Genomic DNA, 10,962 nt, shown 5'->3' on the forward strand with positions numbered 1-10,962 from the left:
AAAGCAGAAGATAAGGCAATGGGGTTTCATTTTTATGTGTTTTTGTAGTGCTGTCATGCAAGCTATGTCTACAAAGGTTTTAACCAAATTTGAGTATTCATAAATATGATTTTAAAAATACAAAGTAAGAAAGTTGAGATCACATCTTTGCTGAAATGTATTGTGCTGTTGTTGTTAACAAGTCATGGTTAATTTGCTCTGCCTTAGGATTGCACGTGTCCTGGGACAGGTGAGGGTGTGAGAGGGAACCCACTGCTGAAACTTGGCCCTGGTTTGTCCTCATGGATGAGGTGTTGGGAAAGAGGCATTGCATTGGGAGAGAATGGACAGGCTGTTTTCTCTTCTTGAAAGAATGATTGAGAAATATGTGTGTGTACATTTCACTTATATTTTTTAAAAGGAAAAAAAAATGCTGTACATTTATTTATTTTTTATGCAACTTTAAATGTGTAAATAAAAGAGAATTCATTGCTCTGGACATTGTTTATTTTTGTAATGACAGTCATAATTTCTACATGAAACAAATTCTTCTATACCTTTTTCCCCGAACTATTTACAACATACGTTAAACATCTCAAAATCAACATAAACATTTAAATTTACAGTACATAAAATAAGAAAAAATGATGTAGACTTTTATTCAGCTGAGTGGGAGACCCTGGTGTGCTGCTGGACCGAGATGGGCTCCACAATAGAGACCCTGGTAAGGCCTCCTGCTGGTGGGACATCATCTGGGATGGTCTCCAGAGTGTTTGACTGCATATTTTCACTATCCACTAAGTTGTCTACCAACAGGTTTGCAGGGCTGACTCATGGAATAAATATTGAGATACTTTATTACACTAAAGTACTTTTAATTACCACTAATACCGCATTGGGGAAAAACTACTAGTCATATATTTCAAACCTTAGTTAAGCAAAATTATCTTGCATACTCTAATGTACTTAAGGCATCAAGAGTAAAAGTAAAGGAATTCTGCAGGAAAAAAAAAAACCTTGTTAGGATTTTTATGATGATTCTGCTTTTATATTTCTGCATAATATGTTGCATTTTACTTTTGTATATTTTTAAGGTTGATATATTTAAACTATATACTTTTGTGTAGTTTAATGTAAAACAATGCATCATATTGTAAAATAACATCATTTTGTAGTGTTGCTGTCCTGTGTGGGAAAATTACTTCGAGTATTAACGAAGTAGTTTCTTACATACCACCACTGGTTATTTTGAAAATTAAAGTAACAAAATGTAGGCCTATAATTGTCACAATATTAACAAATTGTTGCTAACTACAGCTCCGTCCCATTTCAAAGGGCGCATCTGAAGCGCTCGGACCGGTCTAGCCTACGGAGGATTGTTCTTGTCGCCTAGCAACAGTGACTGACAGCTGCCGATGACGAGCGGGAGTAACATTCGTACTGGACTTGTTATATTCAACTGGGTTTTATATTCAAATAGGGTTGACAACCTGTGTAAATATATTTACCATGGTCCATTTATGTGCATAATAAAAATAATACACTAGCCTACAAAATCGCATCAAGGTAAGATATAAATTAACATTTGAATCTTCGGCTAAGCCGAAAGTACATGACCTGAAACATCCTTACCATGTCCTCCAGTAAAATATAAAACATAAAAATGACAATAGCCAATTCTGGCTCCATAGCTGTTTACTCTATTATATCAAATGAATTATCAGGATGGCAGCATACTCTCGCACCGTTGCTTGGCGCCTGGAGCGGTAATCGGGAACACCTGGCTGCACAATTAGGAAATCCTACGGAGGCTACACGGTGCGTCCTTCGGAGGACGCATAGGCTGCATTGTTTGAAGTCCGCGGCCTTCGAAGGATGCAGCCTTCACATTGGGACACAGCTAATGAAGGAGGGAAACACAGAGCATACATGTAACACAAATCAATTCCACAGTATTTAACTTCCTCCTTTTCTAAACCCTTCATCTGTCATTAGCTTCATATCCTTTTCTCATAATTTTTTCCCCTTATCCCACCCAGTTATAAAGCATTTTTTAATTAGTTGGAGGCAATTTCCCTTTCAGTATATACCCATTATTAATGTTGCCAGTGTGACATGTTTTCCTCTGTTGACCATGCCAGCAGATGTTGCTTGAGGGGATTTTTTCCCCACTCTTGTTTGTTTGTTTTCCTTCTTTTTAATTTCATCACCCCATTTCGAAGTCATTTTCTTTTGAATTTCATTATCTCACTTCTGTTCAAAATGTTAAAATATGCATGTAGACGCCTGGATCCTATTGTTTGCAGTTCAGAGCCACCCATGGTTTGCATAAGGACTTTTCTCATCAACCTTCTGGTTGCTTCATTCTGTATGCAGCTCTATTTTGTGATGTAGGTTCAGAGCGTTCCAGTATATTTCTCTTAACTGAAGATATTGTAGTAGCAGGAAATTCATTGGATGCAAACCTCTAACACCTTCACTGTCTTGGATCTCATTTGCCTAAAGGCTGAACACAAACCAATCCCTAACACTGGCAGAGTAAGCAAGATTTTAAAATCTAAACAGAACCCGAGAATGAAAATGCTACCGCAAAAAAAGCACCTATTTTTTTATTATCTTTGCAGTGCACATAAACCACAGGTAATGAACTCATTGTGCTAATAAATTGAACATTAAATGGGATGTGGTATACTAAGGAAATACTGCCCTGCATATAAGCTGTGTTACAGTATGTGATACTGTCAAAGAAAAGAATGCTATCTGTTTTTTTCTCAACATGAATGGAAAATCATTGGACCACCTGCAGAATGACGGACTATCTTATCCAGGTTATTTATGGTACTACTTTAGGGCAAGTCATTTACCAAAGAGTGATAAGAATTTTCCACCCACCTTCAGGGATCACTTGCAGGGGCACCGAGTCATCAATCCCCTCTTATTGATAGCACAGACCTTGCCGGACATCGCTTTCTCCCTCTCTCGTAAACAGCTAAATAATTCAAATCCAGACTATTTTATTTCCACTGAATTACAAAGCATGGTTGGATTCCACTGCTAACCTGCACACTGGACACTTGAGACAAAAATAAATGCTGACCTTCCTCCCTCTAAAATAGTGCATGCAAAAAGCAGTGAAATTTAGAATTGGCAAGGCCCTTAATTCCAGGATGCACTTAGGTGACTGTCTTAGCAATTATAGTGTTTTTTGTAAAATGCTTGAATGAATATGGTCTGCGAAGTAAGTACTGAGCAGTCAACAACTACACAACTTCATAAGGTGGTATTAGAGTACGTAGAATAGGGAGGATAAGAAAACCTTATTTTTTGACCATGGTGCTTGTTCTGTATGTAACGTGTAGAAAAGATGAGCATTCATTTTTGATTTATGCTTCTGTAAAAGCTAAGAGGTCAGAAAGCCAGACAAAGTCAGATGCCATTTTCAGGGTCCAGGACCTGCTTTGCTCCTGCGGATGACAAATGATGGTCTCTATCGGAGTATAGCAGACTATACAATTACAATTCTAATCATCACCTCACATGATGGATCTCCCACCAAATAAAAATGTACACTGCTGCATTGTTAGAGATTTACTATCAAAGTGTTTGCCACAACCTTTTGACACAAACATTTTACAGTACATATTCAACTTTCTACAACCTGAACATTTTATGTCAGATAACCTTAAATGGGCTTTATGTGGTAACATCGATGTTAAATGGATTTATTCAAAAAAAAATCAAAAAAAAAAAAAATTTATATAAAAAAAATAAAAAAAATAAAAATAAAATAAATATATATATATATATATATATATATATATATATATATATATATATATATATATATATATGTGACCCTGGACCACAAAACCAGTCATATGGGTAATTTTTTTACAATTGAGATTTATACATCATCTGAAAGCTGAATACATAATATTTCCATTGATGTATGGTTTGTTAGGATAGGACAATATTTGGCCGAGATACAACTATTTGAAAATCTGGAATCTGAGGGTACAGAAAAATCTAAATATTGAGAAAATCGCCTTTAAAGTTGTCCATTTCTATTGGCGATAGTGCTGCATCCCAGTGGCGGCTGGTGATGGAAAAAGTAGGGGGGGCTGAGGTACAATGTGGTTTTAAAAAATTTATTTGAACAATTTAACAGTTGCTGCTGTTTTTTTTTTAATACATTAACACCAAAGTAACAGCTCAAAAACAAATAGCATCTAATGTAATTATTAAAATATGAATTTAGAATGTCCTTATAGATTTCAAATATTGTTCTTTCAAAGACAGAAAGATGTGCCAATTTGAGATTCATTGGAAACCAAGTCATACAAGGTGAACTTCTAATTGCTGTAATTTGCATGAATTACAGTGAGTGCTCAGAGTCAATATTCAATAAACACAAAGAGTTAAATAGTCGCTGTTATTACATGGAGTAACCACTAGATAGAGAAGACTGTACATTAATTGGAATGGTGAGCAAGTCAATAAATACTATACATTGTCTCCAGTGTTCACATGAGTCAATCATGAATCTTATCCTACAGCAAACCACCTCGAAGGCAGACAAAAAAATAAAATAAATCAAAATCCTCCAAGCACTCAGCATCTCCACTGCTCCTCCAGAGACACAACAGCATCTCCACTGCTCCTCCAGAGACACAACAGCATCTCCACTGCTCCTCCAGAGACACAACAGCATCTCCTCTGCTCCTCCAGAGACACAACAGCATCTCCTCTGCTCCTCCAGAGACACAACAGCATCTCCACTGCTCCTCCAGAGACACAACAGCATCTCCTCTGCTCCTCCAGAGACACAACAGCATCTCCTCTGCTCCTCCAGAGACACAAACAGCATCTCCACTGCTCCTCCAGAGACACAACAGCATCTCCTCTGCTCCTCCAGAGACACAACAGCATCTCCACTGCTCCTCCAGAGACACAACAGCATCTCCACTGCTCCTCCAGAGACACAACAGCATCTCCTCTGCTCCTCCAGGCACTCAGCATCTCCTCTGCTCCAAGCACAACAGCATCTCCTCTGCTCCTCTTCATCCAGGACACAGATGATATGCTGTTGTGTCTCTGGAGGAGCAGAGGAGATGCTGAGTGCTTGGAGGAGCAGAGGAGATGCTGTTGTGCTTGGAGGAGCAGTGGAGATGCTGTTGTGCTTGGAGGAGCAGAGGAGATGCTGAGTGCTTGGAGGAGCAGAGGAGATGCTGAGTGCTTGGAGGAGCAGAGGAGATGCTGAGTGCTTGGAGGAGCAGAGGAGATGCTGTTGTGCTTGGAGGAGCAGAGGAGATGCTGAGTGCTTGGAGGAGCAGAGGAGATGCTGTTGTGCTTGGAGGAGCAGTGGAGATGCTGTTGTGCTTGGAGGAGCAGAGGAGATGCTGTTGTGCTTGGAGGAGCAGAGGAGATGCTGAGTGCTTGGAGGAGCAGAGGAGATGCTGTTGTGCTTGGAGGAGCAGTGGAAATGCTGTTGTGCTTGGAGGAGCAGTGGAGATGCTGAGTGCTTGGAGGAGCAGAGGAGATGCTGAGTGCTTGGAGGAGCAGAGGAGATGCTGTTTTGCTTGGAGGAGCAGAGGAGATGCTGAGTGCTTGGAGGAGCAGAGGAGATGCTGAGTGCTTGGAGGAGCAGAGGAGATGCTGTTGTGCTTGGAGGAGCAGAGGAGATGCTGTTTTGCTTGGAGGAGCAGAGGAGATGCTGAGTGCTTGGAGGAGCAGAGGAGATGCTGTTGTGCTTGGAGGAGCAGTGGAGATGCTGTTGTGCTTGGAGGAGCAGAGGAGATGCTGTTTTGCTTGGAGGAGCAGAGGAGATGCTGAGTGCTTGGAGGAGCAGAGGAGATGCTGTTGTGCTTGGAGGAGCAGAGGAGATGCTGAGTGCTTGGAGGAGCAGTGGAGATGCTGTTGTGCTTGGAGGAGCAGTGGAGATGCTGTTTTGCTTGGAGGAGCAGAGGAGATGCTGTTTTGCTTGGAGGAGCAGAGGAGATGCTGAGTGCTTGGAGGAGCAGAGGAGATGCTGTTGTGCTTGGAGGAGCAGAGGAGATGCTGAGTGCTTGGAGGAGCAGTGGAGATGCTGTTGTGCTTGGAGGAGCAGTGGAAATGCTGTTGTGCTTGGAGGAGCAGTGGAGATGCTGAGTGCTTGGAGGAGCAGAGGAGATGCTGAGTGCTTGGAGGAGCAGAGGAGATGCTGTTGTGCTTGGAGGAGCAGTGGAGATGCTGTTGTGCTTGGAGGAGCAGAGGAGATGCTGTTTTGCTTGGAGGAGCAGAGGAGATGCTGAGTGCTTGGAGGAGCAGAGGAGATGCTGTTGTGCTTGGAGGAGCAGAGGAGATGCTGAGTGCTTGGAGGAGCAGTGGAGATGCTGTTGTGCTTGGAGGAGCAGTGGAAATGCTGTTGTGCTTGGAGGAGCAGTGGAGATGCTGAGTGCTTGGAGGAGCAGAGGAGATGCTGTTGTGTCTCTGGAGGAGCAGTGGAGATGCTGTTGTGCTTGGAGGAGCAGTGGAGATGCTGAGTGCTTGGAGGAGCAGAGGAGATGCTGTTGTGTCTCTGGAGGAGCAGAGGAGATGCTGTTGTGTCTCTGGAGGAGCAGTGGAAATGCTGTTGTGCTTGGAGGAGCAGTGGAGATGCTGAGTGCTTGGAGGAGCAGAGGAGATGCTGTTGTGTCTCTGGAGGAGCAGTGGAGATGCTGTTGTGCTTGGAGGAGCAGAGGAGATGCTGTTTTGCTTGGAGGAGCAGAGGAGATGCTGAGTGCTTGGAGGAGCAGAGGAGATGCTGTTGTGCTTGGAGGAGCAGAGGAGATGCTGAGTGCTTGGAGGAGCAGTGGAGATGCTGTTGTGCTTGGAGGAGCAGTGGAAATGCTGTTGTGCTTGGAGGAGCAGTGGAGATGCTGAGTGCTTGGAGGAGCAGAGGAGATGCTGAGTGCTTGGAGGAGCAGAGGAGATGCTGTTGTGCTTGGAGGAGCAGTGGAGATGCTGTTGTGCTTGGAGGAGCAGAGGAGATGCTGTTTTGCTTGGAGGAGCAGAGGAGATGCTGAGTGCTTGGAGGAGCAGTGGAGATGCTGTTGTGCTTGGAGGAGCAGTGGAGATGCTGTTGTGCTTGGAGGAGCAGTGGAGATGCTGTTGTGCTTGGAGGAGCAGAGGAGATGCTGAGTGCTTGGAGGAGCAGAGGAGATGCTGAGTGCTTGGAGGAGCAGTGGAGATGCTGTTGTGCTTGGAGGAGCAGTGGAGATGCTGAGTGCTTGGAGGAGCAGAGGAGATGCTGTTGTGCTTGGAGGAGCAGTGGAAATGCTGTTGTGCTTGGAGGAGCAGAGGAGATGCTGTTGTGCTTGGAGGAGCAGTGGAGATGCTGAGTGCTTGGAGGAGCAGAGGAGATGCTGTTGTGCTTGGAGGAGCAGTGGAAATGCTGTTGTGCTTGGAGGAGCAGTGGAAATGCTGTTGTGCTTGGAGGAGCAGTGGAAATGCTGTTGTTCTTGGAGGAGCAGAGGAGATGCTGAGTGCCTGATGGAGAGAAGCAGCTGAGATGATTGTGCACTGTCACTTGTAAAGAAATTTGGCTCTCCTTTCTTTCTGGGTTGCAAACCTATCAATAACTTTGTTGTTGAAGTTGGGCATGTCTTTCACAATCTTTTTCTCCATAGAAAGCATGGCAAGGGCATTCAGTCTTTCTTGAGACATTGTGCTCCTTAGGAACGTTTTGATTCTTTTTAGAGTGGAGAAGCATCTTTCAGATTCTGCTGATGTCATTGGAGTAGTGATAAGGATTTTCAGAAGATTAACAGTTTCTGAAAATGTGCACTGAAGGTTGTTCTCCATAAAAAACTGATACAGAGGCACTGCACCACTACACTTTTCAAACTCCGGGTTTTCATAGACCAAGGATAGTTCTGTCTTCAGTCTAGCCTTGTTCAGCATCGGATAGGCCTCCACGGTGGCATTCAATGCAGCGCTTGGAAAGGTTTTAGCATGCTGTGAGAACAGCTCTCCATGCAGCAGTGTTGAACTCACAAGGTGCCCAGTGAACGCAAAGCGCTCCTTTGTCTGAACCCAGATGGTATCACACACCTGTAAAACATAGAAAATAAATAACATATTAATTGCTTTACATAGAACTTCATTAAATTATGTCACAATAATTTGAATATAGTTGTAAATGTGGATATGCAAAAATCAGGTATGAAATACTGTAGTCTAAACCAAAACTAATCAAGGATCTACAATAGAACTAAATCATTGGTAAATTGAGATTAAGAGGAAATCCAAAATAAAATTATTGTAACCAGTGCAAAATGCCCGTGCAAAATCAGTTTTTGAGTGTGTTTTTAGTAATTGTTGGTTTGGTGTATTTGAGTGCTCATTGTTACAATTACACAGCAAAAGTTCAGTGACATTTTTATTTGTGCATGGTAGAAAGCACACAGTGAACTCACAAAGTGAATAGGCTACATCAAATGATGCCCATGAAAGAGACTGTGAACGCATTGAATAGGATATGTTTAGTTGGTGAATAGCATAGGCTACTATTACACAGTAGCGATAACATTAAGCGCACCAGAATGAAATATAATATTCAGAAGTAAACAGCATAGCTGACTTATAGATTCAGTTTATATCCACAAATGAATAAGCGTGTCGATTCAGGGAACAGTGCAAAGTGCACGTGCAAAATCAGTTTTTGTGAGCTGATCACCGTCAAAAAAGTTCAGGAGATATTTCTTAGCGATGGCTGATTTCAACAGTTTCAATATGATTAAAAAAATAACTTTTATATTGATTCAATGGATTAATTGCATAAAATTTTTTTTTTAAAAAAGTGTCATGAATTTATTGAATTTTTGGGAAAAAATAATCAGTTTTTATAATAAATCTTTAAAAATCAAAATCTGGATTTGAATTTATGTTATTATAACCTAAAGATGCTATGTGAAAGTTTGAAACAGAAAATAGTGGTTTTCATCTTGCCACTTTCTTGGTAAAGAAAACACATTTTAGTCAAATTAATCAAAATGGATTTATCACGTTTTGGAACCAAACTATAATATTCATAAGTAAACAGTGTAACTGACTGAGTGTTTATATCAGAATGTTTATTTTTAAACCACAACCTTCTTGGGGCTTCTTTGACCAATATATTTAACGATATCTTTTGCATTTCTCATCCAAACAACGTCACTGCACTTACTCGTGCCCGTAGCAAGACACCTGTCGAGTTTGAAATCATATCGTGAGATATGCGAATAACAGACATACAGACACACAGACAGACAGACAGACAGACGTTTCTATAATTTATAGATAGATGTCTACATGTGCTATGTTTTTATCTGTAGTGGCACTTTCTCAGCAAATGAAGTCCCTAACGGATAAAGTGAATTTGATTTGGCAAAACATTAGTAACTGCTCCAAACATAACACAAAATTAAAACTATAGAACAACAGAGGACCTTTGAGTGGCACCAGTAACCGTGCAGCAGTTTGTGAAGCACTACTGTAGACTAGAGCACAAGAGGAGGCCTATGAAAGTGAAATAAGCTGTACCTCAATAGCAATCCGATGTTGTTCTGCGGGCCCCAGTGTCCTCTGTCGCTTGGCAGCTGGAATCTCCTCTTGCACAGTGAATATGGAAGACCTTGTTTAAACATAAAACAATTGCTTAATACTACATTATTCTGCAGTCATGTTATTTCTATGATTTTTCACATTTACCTGATGTTTCTAATGCTGTCGGCAAAATTACAGATGGCAGCTTTGATGAAGATGGGGTCAATGTTGCGTTTCTGAAGCTGCTGAAAGAGCATGTCGACGTGTGGCATGATTTTGTGAAATAGTTGGAGAAAAAAGCAGAATGTACCATCCTCCAGCATCCTCACAAACCCTCCTGCTTCTCTCACAGTCACAGCATCAAAGTTCCCAGAGTCCTGAATGGTCTTAAAACACTTAAGAAGATCATCCCTGTGCTCATATACAGTGTTTACTGAGCGACTGTGAAAGTTCCACCTTGTTGCACACGCTCTCGGAAGTCTGCTGCCAACAACATCATCAAGCACGCTGGTCCGTTTGGGCGACCTTGAAAAAAATGCACAAAATCCACCTAGCTCCGAAAAAAATGTGGAGACCTTGGGTATCTTTGAGGTGGCTTGCTGCATTACCAGATTGAGCTGATGTGCGTAACAATGTACGTAGTGTGCGTTCTCATACACATCCATCACTTTACGCTGAACTCCTCCAGTGGCACCCCGCATAACGCTCGCTCCGTCATAAGTTTGAGCTATTAATTTTGTCTTGTCTTTGGGTGGGATCAATGCACTCATCCTCTCCAAAAGTGCTTGAGCGATGTTTTCAGCATTCGCGTTTTCAATTGGTATGAACTCAAAAAAGCGCTCTTGAATGACGTTGTAGCGGTCGATGTAGCGAAGTACAAGAGCAAGTTGGCACTGGACAGACACGTCAGATGTTTCATCGGCTTGAATGGCAATATAATCAGCCGCAGTCACCTCCTCGTGAATGTACTCCTTAATAACAGTCAGCATACAGTCCAGCAGCTCATTCTGAATCGTTTTGGACGTACCTCTGAACACAGTAGCTCCCTCCAAGTGCTCCTTCAGAGCAGCGTCCAACGACGAGGTGAAGTTAACAAGGCCCCTAAAAATGCCTGGGTTCTCAGAGGCTTCAGTCTCGTCGTGGCCACGCAAAGCCAATTCAAAGGCACCACAAAATTTTACACAGTCAATCAGTTTAGAAAGAATATATCGATTCGTGTCCACTTCCTCATTGTGCCTTCTTATACAAAGTCGATGGCCATCATCCAACTGAGTAGCAATGTTAGCCTTCCCCAGCAACGCAAATTTCAGGCAGTTGTCCATATGCATCTTTGTGTGTTCGTGTTTTTTTATTTTTTCCGAAAAATGTTTCATATCTTGAACACCGTTTTCACACCAGGCTCGATCGGTCGCTGCAGTTTTAAAAAGCAAACAAGGG

The 10,962-nt window shown here is 42.0% G+C and overlaps 1 protein-coding gene across 1 annotated transcript; it reads right to left on the reverse strand.

Annotated features, from left to right (window-relative positions):
• Window positions 1-7,521: 7,521 nt before the first annotated feature.
• LOC309492675 (uncharacterized protein) lies at window positions 7,522-9,798 on the reverse strand (the record flags this gene model as incomplete). The annotated part of the gene is made up of 3 exons (XM_082161677.1): window positions 9,691-9,798; window positions 9,523-9,613; window positions 7,522-8,049 (listed from the first exon to the last, which is right to left on the reverse strand). Exons 1-3 carry the CDS (start codon window positions 9,795-9,797, stop codon window positions 7,522-7,524), a joined length of 726 nt encoding a protein of 241 aa, XP_082017803.1. The 5' UTR covers window position 9,798.
• Window positions 9,799-10,962: the final 1,164 nt, after the last annotated feature.

Source organism: Leuciscus leuciscus, assembly GCF_965113295.1.
Source record: "Leuciscus leuciscus genome assembly, chromosome: 2".
Taxonomy (NCBI): domain Eukaryota; kingdom Metazoa; phylum Chordata; class Actinopteri; order Cypriniformes; family Leuciscidae; genus Leuciscus; species Leuciscus leuciscus.